A 16,016-nucleotide genomic window follows, 5' to 3' on the forward strand; every position below is an offset into this window, starting at 1 on the left:
TCTATGATCTAGTTTTCACTTCTTCCACTGAAGTCAAAAAGGGAAGAAAGAGAGGAAAAACACATTTTTATTTCTTGAATAAGCCTGATACATTAAGTCTAATAGAGGAACTGAAATTTCAGCTAAGCCTAAGCATGGTCTTGCCAATCCCCAGAAATGATATGAAAGTAGGAATGTCATTTCACATAAACACACTGAATTAGTGAGTTTGCAGAAGACATGAACTTCCTCTACTCTTCCTCACACACATTGCAAGCATAGACGGAGACATGAATCTGAAATCTTTCTTTTCGGAGATGTTTGAAGCTATCCACAGTTTTCCATTAGGAAAAACAATCCTATGTGGAGACAGTTATCTGTTCTGGCCAAGACAGTTTATAACTAGAAAGCTACTGAACAGTTATATTAGTTACAAAATGAAAAGCATTCTTATGACCAACAGCAATAAAATGTGTCTTGGCCAGAACAGATAACTGTCTCCACATAGGATTTTTTTTTCTTTTTTTTTTTTTGTAAGACATATTTTATTAAGAAGTTTTGTTGCCAAAAGTGTTATGAATCCACATGGCCTGTATTCAACTCATTAACTTCAGACACCTGCATCTCATTCAAACTCCTTGCATTATCACTGGAGAAGAAAGAGTATTGCAGAAGACACTTTTCTCCTCAAATACAGCTATCTAAAACTGAGAGATGAAATGAACTTCGGAAAGGTAAATYTTCCTTCATGGATTTAACAAGTGAAATGGTAGAGAGAGATTCTCCCGCATCACACCTATAATTCTGGGGATTAACAAAAAAATTACATTTGTTGGTGACGAGTCATGTGGAAGGAATTATTTACTCATTGATTAAATAGATTCTGATAATATATACGGATGCATTTTGTGTACATTACCAACATTAGCATAAAGAAGAAGCATCGGAGAAGTCAAAATTATTCCAAAGTAGGGCATATTTACCAGAAACACAGGAAGGAAAATCCATGTGACCATCAACACACGTCATGMCTGAACTGTTGGTGAGTTGGTATCCCGGCAGGCACATAAATTCCAGCTTCTGCCCGYTTTGAATCAAAAGTGAGCGGATTCGGCCATTGGAGAGAAGCAGCTTTTTGGCTTCCAGCTGCTGTTTTGTAATGGAACAGGGAGCTATAAGAAATGGAAAATGATGTGGCATGAACCGTTGGTGGCTTTTAGCTCATCTAGCACCTCCTGAGCTATTCTAAAAATTAAATAGACACATCACTTACCCACACCCTTCACCTCTAGCACAACACATTCAAAATGTTTAGTGCAAGACAGAGAGTCAGTGATACGGCACGGCTTAAAAGCGTGTTCTGGTYCACGCTATCAAAGACGACTTTAAAGACCATAAACACTGGTGATGATCTCAAAATGCACTGATTTCATGAGACTGCAATAATCTAAATAATTCATTGATGGGAGTAAGCAGTGGGAGTAAATATGCATCTCCACCACCCAAGATCAAAAATGAACGATGCAGGATTTTAAAGTAGGAAAAATGCAATGAGACAGCAAAGCAGCTTATCACATAGTGCTGCTCCTCTGCATAGGGGCAGCTGGGCGTCTACAGAAAAGCAGGTCTTGGTAGTACACTACTCCTGGCATTACACACATGGCAACAAAGCAAGGAATGTGAGCCCAGTTCTGAAAGTTGTRCTTCAAGAATGATTGCAATTGCCTACTCCTAAGAAGTCAGCGAGCAATAAAAGCTGTCCTTACCCAAACACTGTGGCGCTGCAGGTGTCCAGACTCTCTCACGGCATGTCACCCATTCTGAACCTGATAATGTGTACCCGGGGTTGCACGTGTACTGCACGCTGTCATTTTCCTCATATTCTGCTTTATTTCCACTAGCAACTTCRCCAAAGTCAATGACAGGCGGCTCTCCACACGCTGCTCCGGCAGAGGCTGTGCACACATCCTCGTTAGTAGCCACGCTCTGCTACTTGCCTTGTAGGCCGGCTTATCCCCACTACCACTTTCTTCAACATCCACACCCRGTGGGTGCTTGCCTGCTGCTACTGCACAAGTACTTTTTATTTGATAGCCACAGAACAGAATGCAGACAACAGCAGACAACAGCACATAGAAGAAGCTAATTATATCCAGATATGATCTATATCCCTACATCTGGGAATATCCCATAATAAAACAGAAGTGATATTTCCTTGCCCCAAGAAATTGTCTTTTTATATTATTGTCATATATTTTGGACTGAAGAAACGTACAACATCAAAAACATTTGCATTAAATATATTAATGAATTTCTCAAAAGGCACAAGGAAGATTTGACTTTTTCAACTTTGTACTACAATAATAAATTCCACACATGCAAACATGATTCTTACGTGTCTTTATACTTGTTTAAAGCAATATTAGTATTATTTTCTATCACATACCTGATTTAAATAACCATACACAGCTCTGCAACCCTTCAGATATTGTGTTTAAGTCAGGATTCTGCATTTTTGTCAGCATGTACTCAGAATAATAACAGGTAAAAAGGAATACAAACACATTTATATGTACTTATTTTTTGGGAGAGCATTTTGCCTTGGCATCAGTTTAAAAGTTCATTACCGACTACCATTAAGTTGATGTACAAGTGAAAGAAAGAACCTCACGAGAAAAAAAAAAGAGAGCAAATATTCTCAAACCCATTAACCTTAAGTATACATCTTTTTTATGAACTTCTGAAAGGAATTCTATTACAAGTGAYAGAGTTTGGCTTATTTTTTCACTATCCATTTTTCTTGAAGGCCTCTTGCCACATCAGTTCAGAGTATGGATTCCCATTTGGTAAATTACCTTTAGGTGTAGCACAGCACATCCACAGCAGAAACAATGTCATGCGGCTCAGCGGCATCATTTCCGAGCTTTAGAAATAAAACAGGTCCTCTACAACCGAATTTCTGGGCTTTGTACTCCAGATTGCACTTACTTGTATTCATGCCAAAAGCCCTTAAAATTGCCCTTCCAAAGGTTGTATACTCAGAGTTGAGCAATTTCTACCCCCATAGTTTCTTGCAACACAGTAGTGTCTGTGTAAGGATGAATTGCACAATTGTTATAAAAATGCTTCATTTTTTTTGTTCCCTTAACATTTCAAGTTCAGTTCAGCAGACTGAACTTGCTACAGGAGCATTAGTTTAGGGACTTCCCTAAATAAAAGCTCATGGTGCATTTGCAAACCACAGTGGGGTACATTTAGCTTTTTAAGTGCTACACTTAAAATCTTGTTATAGGCAAAATACYTCTGAAGCCCTATGAGTATGTGGAGCTGTATCACCTAGCCCCTTCTCCTGAGGTCACTTACCCTTTTCCGTGCTCCTCTGGCTGAAGCACCAGTGTCTCTCGAACAGGGCAGTGTCTTAAGGAGCGCTGGGGCACCAAGGCCTCCRTGAAGAGCGGCCCTGCCTCCTAACTACTCAGGTCTGCCAATCCACACTTTCCTGTGCTTTCTTAACAAAGTCTGTTTAATAGTTCTTTTCGCTAGGTCCCAGTTTTTCAGTTGCTCTGTTCTCTTTTTTTGTCTCTGAGATTAGTTAACTTGGAGAAGACAAATGGCACTCTTGCCATAGCCTTGGTGTTAACATTGTGATTCCCTTTTATCACCTGGAACCTGTGCTCTCTTCCTGAAGTCTGTCCTTTGCCACATTCTATTTTGGAGCCAGAGTGTTCAATAAATCCCTAGTACCAGTGTAAATTAAAGCTAAACTAAAACAATTTAGCCCTTAAAATATTGGCAGTATTTCTAACTCAGTCACTGAAAAACATCAACTTACCTTTTCTAAAATAACATTTGTTGATCAGGCAACTATTTTGAAGCAGTCAGCCCCAAAACACTTGTGTAACTTGTGTTACTCATTAAACTTAGATTTATTTATTTGTTTCTCTGTTTGCATAGAAAGAAGAAAAACAAAGCCTTCTTCCTCTTCAAGATCATGTTCCTTTGTCTCTCTCTGACAAAACAGAAGCTCTTTAAAAGTTCAACTTTCCACACAAAGGTAGAAAAGGGCTGCATGCAGTGTGTACACTCGCTTTGACTTTAACACAGAAGGCTGCTCAGCCAGGCCACCTTCTGTACCCATGGCACGGGCTGATGTGTCGCTGAAAGCCATGCTCTGGTAGAAGCGCTCAACGTCTTCTGCCCACTCTGACGAGATGAATCTGACACGAGCTGGGAAGCAAAAAAAAGTGACAGACAGACTTTGTTGCATAACTCCTCTCAGCATCATGGTTTGGTAGCACAGCTGGGGTGGGCAASCAGAGGTTGGTGGAGATCCTGGTGACAATCATTAACTGGCCTCTATGTGAAGTGAAATAAAGAGCAAGTTAGAGGGCCACTTACATCTACATGATTAATGAGGCCACTGGCTGTTGATACTGACAGTCTTACTCAGATTAAAAACAATAGCTTCTTTGGGCAGGGGAAGGAGAACACCATACATGAAATTTCAACACCGTACAAGTCTAAGCCCACTGTGTGCAGGGGCTAGGCCAGCAGCCAGCACCTCACACATCAGCAATGATGGCCTGTTCCCATGGGTCCATGGAGCTGGKTTAATGTGAAGCAGAGAAGAAGCCCTGACTTGCCCAAGTGTGTGTGCCCAGGCATTTGTTTATAGCCATAACAAATGGCATCCATTTCCCTCATGCATCCACAAGTGCCTAAATGGTTGAACTGGCACTGCAGTTATTGCAGTACTACAGATGTATCCATTTACTATTCTCTAGTAAAATTGAGTTTGACTTTTATTAGCATATTTTCACTCCATGGTTGAGCAGCTGCAGCAGACACTGAAAAATTACAGGGGAGTTTCTTAACTGCAAGAAGTAAAGAAGATTTGTGATCACAAGGTAGGCAAGAGAGGGTTGGATACCAGCAGAGAGAGACGTGTGAGGTTCATAAGGGACTGTACAGGATAGGTTTATTAAAGGATTTACACRTTAGTGTGCTTGAAGAGCCCCAGGAACTTTGAGAAGAGGTCATGGGCAGGAGGTGCTGAACACACAAGCTGGACGCAGGGGCAGGTCTCCACTCGTTGCTTGTGAGGGTCCCTAAGTACTACTGGAATTGCCTCTATCTCAGCTCCAGGAGGCTTGAGTAGCCCCTGCCTGGTGGACACRGTAGGGAGGCTGAACATGCACAGCTGGCGTCGCGGGGAGCTTGGTCCGCRTAGTTGCACATTCCCGGCCGGCCACCACGTGCGCTGCCAGTCATGGCTCCTTGCCAGCTCTTCCACAGAGGTCTTCACTACAAGACTAAATGGGGCTGTTCAAGCCCAGGGCATTTGCTGACTTGCACATTACCTACTTGGTATAGAGCGAGAGAGAATATTCAAGATGCCTGGCAAGCAGCAGAATCTCTCTCACCTACTGGAGTCTATTGAGGACATGCTGACAGTGACTCAATTAGCACCCTCTACATGTTCATGATGACTCATCACGTCTGAAGTGCTTTAAGTGGCTTCTGAACTCAAAAGAAAATTCTCTGCAGCTGCTCACCACCACTGCTGTGTGCAATCCAGTACACTGCCCTTTTACGTTACCTAGAGATCTATCCCAGCATCTAAACACTTTTCACATTCTAGAGAAAGAATTTTATCTTACCTCGTTCATAGACACAGGAATAATTAAGAAGTAAAAATTCAGATACTGAAACAAATTTCTATGTATTTTAGCTTCAGAAGAAAAAGTTTCTGGATATATAGCAATTTTAGATAGCAGCTATGAAGGTTACAATGCTCAATACAYCACACCACAATTTACTGGATGAAATTTTATCTCATATCATATTGTTTAACTAAATTCTTACATAATTAACGGAGGACAGCCACAAATTTAAATTCTAAAGATCATTCTTCTTACCATGACCTATAAATAAATTCCATGCTGAGCTCAGATCTACTTGTAAGAAATTCATTATACTAAATCGTTTTATCTCATTGCTCTGTCTTCGTTATTTTATATACCATCTTACAAAGCCATATCTTGATAATAGTTTACAAAAATATGTTGGAATACTACTTTAAATAACTTAAATAATTAACCAGGCTTTGATTAAAAAAGTAAGTACCTATTTCTTGAATGCTTTAATGTCTTAGCTCTTTCATTTATTCACACGGCATCTAAAAAGCAATGTAAAATCATCTAAGGGACATACATGCAAAAATATCAGAAAATGGAGTTTAGAGATACAAAGCAGAAGAGAGACTTTAGAGTGACTCTTTTCTTATTCACATTCAATAGATGGGAGGCAAATATTCTCCATGTTGCTGGGATTTTCTTCAGCTCGTCAGCCAAGCAATGTGTTCATTGGCAAAGTCCCAACAGTAGCTATATTTAAGGGTCACATAAAGTTATACAAAGCAGTTGGACTGAGCACTTTAATAAATGAAATGCACTCAATTAGCAAAACCAAGATTTTTGCTTATTTTTTGAAGAATAATAAACAATTTAATTATTGAGACTAATCTGAATACTTTTAGGTTTAAAATGTTTCAAGAGATGTATTAAACACAATCATAAATACTTCTTTTTTTTTTTTTTTTTTTTCTCTCCTGTCTTTTGAGCCATTTCCTTTGGAAACTTCTCACCTATGAAAGGAGACATGGCTGCTGTTAAGATGTGCAAAAGAAACTTGCCTCTCTCATTGTAAAAGTAGACTTTACGTTCCTTTTGATGGAACCAACTAACTTCTTTTAATTTAGCTATATTTAATTTAGCAAGAAAATTCATGCTGACACAGTTGCCAATGTAAATATATTCAACATCACAGAGGCTACATGCTCAGCATCATCTTGTCATTGTGCTCAAGTTATCCAGCCTGTAATATATCCTCACATTTAGCACTGTAAAACTTATAGAATTCCTTTGTCCTATTTTTTTTTCATGCACTGTATCCCAATCTTACACTGTGCTCCTGTGTTCCCAGCCAACATCCCACTTTCTCATAGCCCTCCACTTTCAACTTGGATCTAATAGTGCCACTGAACACTCATTTCTCAAAGCTGATTGTACTGATGGCAAYATACGATACCATCTTAATTCAGCTGTTTATCATAGAAAAAGAGCATGAACATACCTTCTCAATGGACTCATTTTCCTCTTTCAACACACCTTGGATAGATCAGCTGTCCTCTCTTACACTGCACTTGAAATAAAGTTGTACCAGATTCTGCTGCAGAATGGTTCTGTTTACAGTAAAATCCAACAAAATCCCCATGGTAAAAGTAAACTTGATTTGCATAAAAACTTTCCAGCATCACATTATTTTTCTCCATTTCATTTTTTGACAACATGCATGGTTCTATAGGAAATAGAAATATTTAACATTAATAAAGTCATTATTTTTGAAATTCTAGCACTTTGACTAGTCTATATACAATTTAGATTCTGGCCTCTCTTCTTAGTAAGTTATAAAGGAAATCACTCTGTTTTTGACTACTGCAGTTGTATGTGTGATATGTTTAGGAAGAAAAGCCAAACAAGCTCACACTTACTTCTATTAGAATTCTCATGTCTGAAAAAAAAATTGACAGGTAGCTGCCAGCACTCAAATTACAAATGCTATACATCTGAATTAGAGACAAAAATAAATCATACTTATTTATTATAAATAAATAAATTGCTCACCTTATCTTACCTACCTATACAAACTGGTGGYGAGGTCCACTGTCCCACAGAACAGTAGATCCTGTCAGATCCTTGCAAGGTATGATGCTCAGAGCAGTTATACTGAACTGAAGAACCACTATCATACTCAGSCAGGGCTGGCAGAGTAAGTGCTCCATTCTCAATAGAAGGTGGAGAGCCACATTTTTCCATAGGAGCTAGAATAATAATGTTGAAAATGATTGAGAAATATTCAGCATAAGAAAGGAGAGGGAAAAAAAAGGCAGTTTAAATTCCTCAATTGAGTTTAAAACACTCAATAATTGACCCAATATGGTATTTTTTTTAGTATTTCATTGTCTCAGATCAGAACGCTTAACTATAGTCTCCTAACTTAACTAAGCTAACCTAACCTAACTTAACTAACTCTCCTGCTTAACTATAAGAGATCCATTGCGTGCAGTTAAATCTTTAAAACTACGTTCTCACAAAGGCTTGAGCTTCCTGTGCTAGAAGGCCAGCTCCTCTCTCCCCTCCAGTGTTCCCCATTAAAGGAAGACAAATTGTTCTCTAAACTCAGATGTATTTGAAAATACTTTTGTATGCTGCAAGAGCCCATTGGATCCYGAACTTTCTAGTAACAGCCTCTACTGCTGAAGCAAACTTTCCTAAATAGGTCCAAGACCAATTAATTAAAAATTACAGCCAAAAAGTAGTTAGTGTTTTACCTTTTGCAATGCATTTTGGATATTTCACTCCTCCACGGTTGCACTGTGTCCTTCCAGGAGATGTTATGGTAGTTTGGGGAAAATTGTATCCTTGTTTACATTCAAACTCTACGAGGTCTCCGTGCAGGAAAATTAATCCTTCCTGTTTCCATTTTAGCTCTATGTTGTTACTATTCATTTTGGTTGCATTAAGAGTGCATGGTTCTAGGATATAAAAGTCTACTTCAATAAAAAAAATTACATGTGATTTAAGAAAGGAAAGAAAAATCTAAACAGTTCTAAAACCCTTTTTTTTTTGGCAGATATATTGTTAATATGTTGTAAACTGGGTTTACTGTTGAAGAAGAAACTACTATTTAATATAACTGGAAAAGTATTTTAATAGTATTAAGTAAAAGTATTTTAACAAAAAGAATCATCCATTAAAATTATTATTTTTTTTCTGATAGCATTTCTAGGTTTAAACCATTGTCATAGGTCTAAACTACTAAGCTAAGGAAGTGTTTTGGTAATTTGCTTTCTGTTTCTCAAGAAAATTTAATGTCACAATCACATCAAGTAACCTGTCTTTCCACTAGTTAGTTACCTCGTTATCTTTTGAAACACTAACTTCAATAGAGACTCACAGAAGAACAGMCATAAAAATAATTACATTTGTACAAGTTCCTTGAACTCGTACCCTCCTGATAGAGAGCCTTATTAATGTTCTGCTGAAAGAAAGGCAAGGAGAAATCAGCTGTTAGATATTCAGATGACATGCTGCTCTACTGGGCAGCAGATCAATATTGCTACAGTTTTAAACTAACTGCAGTATGTACTGCTTCTTGTCTGCTGAGGTGGGAGTTGAAAAGAAGCTAATGAAAACATGCAGAGGATGATGTGGTTATTCAGATGCTTAAGAGACAGAGGTTCATAGGAAAGAAGTTTTCACTAGTTCACAGAGTCCAGAATGAGATTATAGATAGAAGAACACAAAAGAAAAAGAGGTTATACACTGAAAGCCGAAGTGTCATTACAATCATGTCTAAAATAGCCACTATGACAATGGCTCTTCTCTGTATCAACGGAACGACAGGAAGAAATTCACTGAACTGATGACACAGAGAGTTAAGAAGCTATAATATATTTCTAGGTAATAGATACTGCTAATTTCCAGAATCTCTTGCTTGGAAAAATAGAGGAATCTATTTGACTAGAGGCTTCTAATAGCAGGTCAGAGGGACATCTAGCAGGAGTGACCTAGTTATATTTCTTTTGGCTTCCCTCTTGCATTTCTGGAATCTTTTTTAGTTCAGATGAAAGGGAAGACAGTCATGAAAGGAGTATCTTAACATCCTTTCCACAGTCTTACCCTTCTATATTATGCGTGACAAAACTTGTCTTTTTTCCTTGACAGACGTACCTAAGCAAGTTGGTTGTTGGGTCCAGTGTCCTTGTTCACAGTAAACAGTACTAGGTCCATCCAAAACATGGTAGCGYTGGCAACTGTATTCCACTGAGGAACCATTTTGGTAACTCCTCTGTAACRGGCCAAGGAGGATACCATTTCTGATCACAGGTGGAGAGGTACAGTTTTGCTGCATTTCTGAGATGGGATCTGGAGATGGGAAATTAGATCTTTAAAACAATGTTAATACAAGTGATAACATCAGAACAGCAAGATCTGAAGCAAAAGTGTACATACAAATAAAGTGCRTGTTAATGGACTTTTTTGTTCAAGTATCAAAACCAGAGACCTTACATGTGCCTTACTGAATAGCAGATAGACATTGTCCCCCTATACTCATTTGTCCACTCTTGTTTCTTGCTACTTTGCACTAAATACAGACTATGTATTTTTCTGTGAGGAGATTRTCTTCATTGGTTGCTTGAAGTGCTTAGCCCCTTGTGGGGTTCATGAAAAACAAAATAACCCATGATGGAACTACTGAACTCAACAAAATACTCCTGAATTTGCATGTTTAGGCAACACTAACAGAAGAGGTACCAAATGATAGAAAGCAAATGCTAATGGATGGAGTAATCAAAATTAYGAATACAGTACCAGCTCATAGATGAAACTTACAACCACTAGAAACAAGTGACCCCCAAGTTTTAATCTAGTCAATCTGACTGCTGTGTTAATATTGACGCATATGAAGATATTTTCAAGAGTAAGGAACTGAACTACTGCAAGAAGAGTAGTAAGGGTGGTCATAAAGCCTCAGTGGAGAGAACTGAATTTCTTGTTAAACAGAAAAGCAAAGTTGACTTACTTATATCTTCGTTATGATATGTTTTGTTTGTTCTTCTTGCTGYATCTGCCTCAAGTGATGGTGGTGGCTCAGATTCCCATTTATCCATAGCGCCTAAAATCACAGCGGAAGGTTGTTTCCAAATACCAAAACAGACAGAAGCTTTGCAGCTTTGTAAGATTTAATAAAATCAGTATTCCAGGGAAAAAAAMCCCACAAAACATAGCTTACGTATGACTTCATCTAGGTCATCCTATCTCTTAATCCATGAACAATGGGTTGTTTGCAAGTTATACATAAACTTTTCCCATTGCCATTTAATGGAGGAGGAGATAAACAGTTTTGTAGATATGGAAACTGAGGTTCTCAACATACATTATTTGGCCCCAGTCTTTACAAAACTACTAACCAATACAAATAGGGGGTGAGGTCCATCTTCCCTTTTCACACCGGATTTCCTCTGGGCCTCGCATTTCAAAGTTACTCTGACACCGTATTCGAACTTTGTCTCCATTATGGTATGTTCTTAAAGCCGTGACAACGTGGGCATGAGGAAGAAGAGGTGGAGGAGGGCATTTACTTTTTAGATCTGAAAATAAAAAAATGCATATTGTTTGTTCAAATACTAGAATTTTAGTCAAGCTATCAAAACAGTAGGTGGGTTTCACTAAGCAAAACTACATGCACAATTCATTTTACTTCATAGCATGCAAGCCTACCCTCCAGAGGACATTTTTGGCTGATCTGAAGTAACCATTTTCCTTCATTTTCTAATCAAAATGAAGACCCCAAACAAAAAATGATTTTATATTCAATAAACAGAAAAGAGAGGAAATACATTATTGTACTATTATAATTAAACTCATAATTTCTGTATAAAGACTTTCTAAGGGCTCCAGGAGATTTTTATGCTGAATATTTAGCTGTTCATTCCTAAAAAGTTGACATTTATTCATCACTTCCAATTCTTGTGAAGCAGTTGTAATCATAACCAATTTCCTGTCCCAGAATGAAATTTGTGATCATCTATTCCCAAAACTAGATTAAGGTCACATTCTCATTCTTAGCTAACCTAAATTTTCATTTTTTAGCCATTTCTGCCATGTACTGTAATTTGGAAGAGAATCTTCCAAGACTAGAGAACCTCCAATATCTAGAAACTCTTCCTTTGGAGGAGTGATAGGGCTTGCTAAATGCATGTTGCTGAGCTCATGAGGACCATTCTAGCTACTTTTGTGAAAAACACATACAAATGCGGTGAGCCTGTAAAACTCAAACTGTGTGTGTTCATAAAACATTTCATGAAAGGTGGTGCTGACCTTTCACTGTAATTTTTACATATTACAACAGTATTCATAAGGTACCTTCGCATATTGGTGGGTCTGGATACCATCCAAAATGGTAACACTGAATCAGGTCAGAGTCGCTGAAAGAGTAGTTTTTCTCACAGAAAAAGTGAACTACGTCTCCCTCGTCATAGATTTTCTTCACAGGATAGAAACCTCCATGTTCTATTGCACTCAAGGAGCAGTAAGTTGTTTCTAGGAAGACAAAACACAAGGAAAAAAACTATTTAAGGAGTTTTGTTTGTTTTGTTTTTCAGTTTGTAAAAACAAAACTACGTTTTTTTTTTCGGTTGAAGACTAAGCCAGGTTCACAGTTATTGTCAAGCCCATCACGTACTAGTGCAGTTTGGCGTGAGGGACCAGCCAAATGTTAGACATACTGCTGCTCCCGTTGCCTTTCCTCCGGCCGTACGATAGCCCTCGTCGCATCTGTAGCGCAGCGTYTCATTCACCTGCAGCACTCGCTGCGTCGTGAAGTAGGAGCCATGACGTAAAATAGGTACTTGACAGGACTCTTAAATAAATAAAACACAGGCTTAAAAGGTAGAGAAAATGAGATTTTCCTTAGATATGAAAAGGGCTAAGAATAATTAAACATACAGGAGCTTGCATTGGTTTCTGAGTTTCCATTCARTAACAAAATGTGGGTGAAGAGGGGTTTATCTGAAACAATGCAGTTTTATTTATACTGGTTCTTTCTACCTATAGTTTTTATCTTTACCAGTTCAAAAGACAAGCAGCATGTGAAATCTGCTTCTGATGAAGGTGAAACTTCATATTACAAGGAGCCCTTGAGAACCTACTTCAGGCTATTCCAATGGTAACGTTCCACAAGCAGTTTGCCACTACAGGAACAGCAAGGACAGCAGATTTGGAAAGGAATATCATAAAGAGAGGAATGCTGAATTATACCACTTCTTTTAGTGCAGCTTGGCTGGGAAGACCATCCTCCAGGATGGCACTGCACCATTCCTTCGGTTCCACCGCTTGGAGAGTAGTAGCCTGAATTACATTTGTATTTTAGTTTCTCCTGTAGTTTGAAGTATACTTCTGTACCGTAAAAAATGCCGTTTTCCAAAAGAGGCTTGGTACATTTTTCTAAAAGGAGGGAGAAAACGTGGTTAGGATGAAATCATTAGCAGAATATTTACACATAAAATGTGTATGTTGCACATTTTAGAGAAGCAGGGGAAGGAAACTTTTAACTAACTCCCTGATCCTATCTTATTTTCTTGACCTGTTGAAGAATTTCCAATACAGTCACCTAACAGATACATTAAGTGCTAATAATGTGGAACAAACAACCAAGGAAGCAGAAGCTGGGGAGACTCAAATTCACAACTGGGAAGGAACAGGCAAGTTTTATTTTCCCTGGCTGGAGTCCCTATATACAAAGCTATGTGGTAGAAGTCCTTAAAATGCAAAAATTGTAAAAATGTTTCAGATATAAACACACATGGTTCATAAAGGGTTGATTTCTCCCTGTTGTCTTAACTTATACATTTTATCCCTCTGTTCTACAGCTCCTGTTCTRTATGTTTAATGAAATTCAGACTAAAACAAACTTTCCAGCTAGATGCAATAACGAAATTAATAAAATCTACTCACTGTAGCACTGTGGCTCTGGAGACCATCCTTTTCCTGTACAAGTTATTCTTCCATCTTGCCTCCCCATTTCAGTTGTATAACCAGCCACACAAGAATAGGAAAGCTTTCTTTCCTTGCGCATAGGGAAATAGTAACTCTTGAAATTATAATAGTACTGGGCAATCTTTCCATTTTCTATATGTGGCAAATTGCAAGGTTCATCTACAAAAAAGATAATGTACTTTTCACTATAAATATCACCAGTGCATTAATTTCCTTGTAGTTGTTTTCATTMAGGCCTTCAAACAAGGTAAAATTCTGTGAACGCTTAGAAAGTCAAGGCAATTTCTAATACAAGTCTCCTTGTATTAGAAATTATTGATCTAAGTCTCTATGCTTATTCTAATGATTTTTTTTTTTTTAATTCATCCTCAAGAAGTTTGAAGACTCATTCAAACTAAGAGATACCAAACTTACAATATAAGTCCAGGTCCATGGCACATGATGAAAATTTGCATCACAGGCATAGAAGAGGATAATAGAAGATTTTAAAAGGATTTGTGCTAAATGATACTAAGGTGTTAAAAATAAAAGCAAACCAACCCCATAGGGCCTCTGTGAGTATTCTGTATGTGCATTTTTTTCTGAAAACAGAGCAAATACAACCCCTCCCCACCCCAAAAACTCCGCAAGGATATCTGACTTGAAAGATCAAAATTTAAAATTGCACATCTTCCCTCAGGTACTGCTACATCTACCCTAGAGAAAGCATCAAAGTAATRTTTTGGTTGTTATTGTTAGAACTCCTCTCCTCACATGGCCATTCTATCATATTGGAATAAGAAATTCGGAAGTCCATTAAGATTTTGGTGTAATTAGAAGTCATAAGTGGCTGGTATCTAAATACTTTTACTGCTTGACCTGTCACTTTATGTAAAAGTGTTTTTTTCAGAGGGCCARAAGTCTTATGAAGACAGCAACAGTTGTGACAAGTGTCCCAGCTGTCCAAGCTACAGCAGCAAATACAAATGAAATGCTTCAAAGTGACACTTTTTCCACTAATGACATTGCTTGCACTGGAAACAATATGCAAACTACACAAACCCAGGAATATAAAATAGTACTAGAAGGGATAGAGAACAGCATCAGATGTGAAACATCACCCCAGGCTAGCTGCTACATTCCCACACAATCACGTTTTAAAACTCGGCAAAAGAAAGTGTTTCTTTAAAAAGCTGTTTATTTAAACACTTAAAAAACTTTTTGCTTTTGGTGAAGATATGAAAGTCATCGCACTTATCTAAATGAAAAATTGAGTCTAGGACATGCAGTTTAACAACAGAACGCAGTGGCTTTACCTTCTGCAAAGACTTTGCCTGAACTCATCGTAACTATGAAGAAAATCCAGCTTTTAAGTCTCATCTTCAGCACTGCCTCCATCAAAGCTTTCCACTACTCTGTGAAAACTCACTGAGTATTACTTTAGTAAATAATTAACTGAATTTTCAACGGTATTCAAAAAAAAAACCTGTTATGTTTGTGATATTTCAGAATATGCAAGTTATTTCAATGAAAACATTTTAATTCTCCAGACACACTAACCAGACTTGCAGAGCTCTGCTTTTGTTTGGCATAGGCAACAAATTTATGGAACAATTTACTGCAATTAAACACCATCCCCCCCCCGAACCTCCTAGAGTTCCAAGTTGAAAGGGCATTATGTTACCAGATTATTTACCTTGGCTAAAATAAGAGGAAATAGAAAACCCCCTCTTACCGTCATCACCTAACAAAACAGCTTCATTATCTATTTTTATTTATTCTGAAAGCTCTGAATGAAGAACATAGTGCTGTTGTTGGTCCATTGCTTTTGCAGCATAAAACTAGTTCCCTTTTTTAAGCAAGGAAAAGAAAAATAAAACTCATTTACTATACGTCCTCACTTTAAAAATAATTCAGGTAATTCTTTAACTATCTGCATGATGACTGACGTTGATTTAAAAACATGCTCTGCCCTTTGGAAGAATAATCTACATTTTTTGGGGTGGGGGGTTGGCAAGAAGGGAGAGTAGCAGGAGAGAGGAGTTGGAAAACACCGCTATTGCTTTACAGCTTTCTTAGACTTGCTCTGGGAAAATTCAGGCCCAAGGCACGAGAACTGTAGGCCAACGCTGTGATGAACAAAATGCTTTTTATCTTGCTGGTTGCATCGGAAGAAAGTCCTCTTCAGTTGTCACTTGTAAAATATACAGGTCAGAATTTCACCTTTCTAAATTCTTTTATGTAACATCCCCTTGTTCCTTCTTATAATCTTTTTCCCTAATGGCACATAGGATCCTCTCTAGCTCACCAGGAAGTAAACTCAAATCCTCCAAAGCAGKAGCCACTTTTGAAATGACTGTCCTTCCCATCTATGCCTCTCCACCTTGGGCAAGTCCACACTGGGATTACATCGTATTTAACGGAACTCAGCAGGCA

General features: G+C 38.1%; 1 protein-coding gene across 4 annotated transcripts; it reads right to left on the reverse strand.

Moving 5' to 3' along the window:
* Window positions 1-3,935: 3,935 nt before the first annotated feature.
* Window positions 3,936-15,478, reverse strand: LOC112951251 (coagulation factor XIII B chain-like). 4 transcript variants are annotated; one of them, XM_026043900.1, is made up of 12 exons: window positions 14,897-15,478; window positions 13,560-13,760; window positions 12,864-13,049; window positions 12,289-12,465; window positions 11,970-12,146; window positions 11,015-11,194; window positions 10,627-10,719; window positions 9,774-9,968; window positions 8,372-8,575; window positions 7,679-7,861; window positions 7,114-7,338; window positions 3,936-4,206 (listed from the first exon to the last, which is right to left on the reverse strand). In XM_026043900.1, the coding sequence occupies exons 1-11, from the start codon at window positions 14,976-14,978 to the stop codon at window positions 7,127-7,129; spliced, it is 1,890 nt and encodes a 629-aa protein (XP_025899685.1). In that variant the 5' UTR covers window positions 14,979-15,478; the 3' UTR covers window positions 3,936-4,206; window positions 7,114-7,126. The 4 variants fall into 4 exon arrangements, with proteins under 4 accessions (XP_025899685.1, XP_025899689.1, XP_025899688.1 ...); XM_026043904.1 differs by lacking the exon at window positions 3,936-4,206 and adding an exon at window positions 4,319-4,335; XM_026043903.1 differs by lacking the exon at window positions 3,936-4,206 and adding an exon at window positions 5,656-6,365.
* Between the last annotated feature and the right edge of the window lie 538 nt (window positions 15,479-16,016).

The sequence above is a fragment of the Nothoprocta perdicaria genome, unplaced genomic scaffold (assembly GCF_003342845.1).
Source record: "Nothoprocta perdicaria isolate Ctin4 unplaced genomic scaffold, notPer1 scaffold_34, whole genome shotgun sequence".
In the NCBI taxonomy this organism is placed as follows: domain Eukaryota; kingdom Metazoa; phylum Chordata; class Aves; order Tinamiformes; family Tinamidae; genus Nothoprocta; species Nothoprocta perdicaria.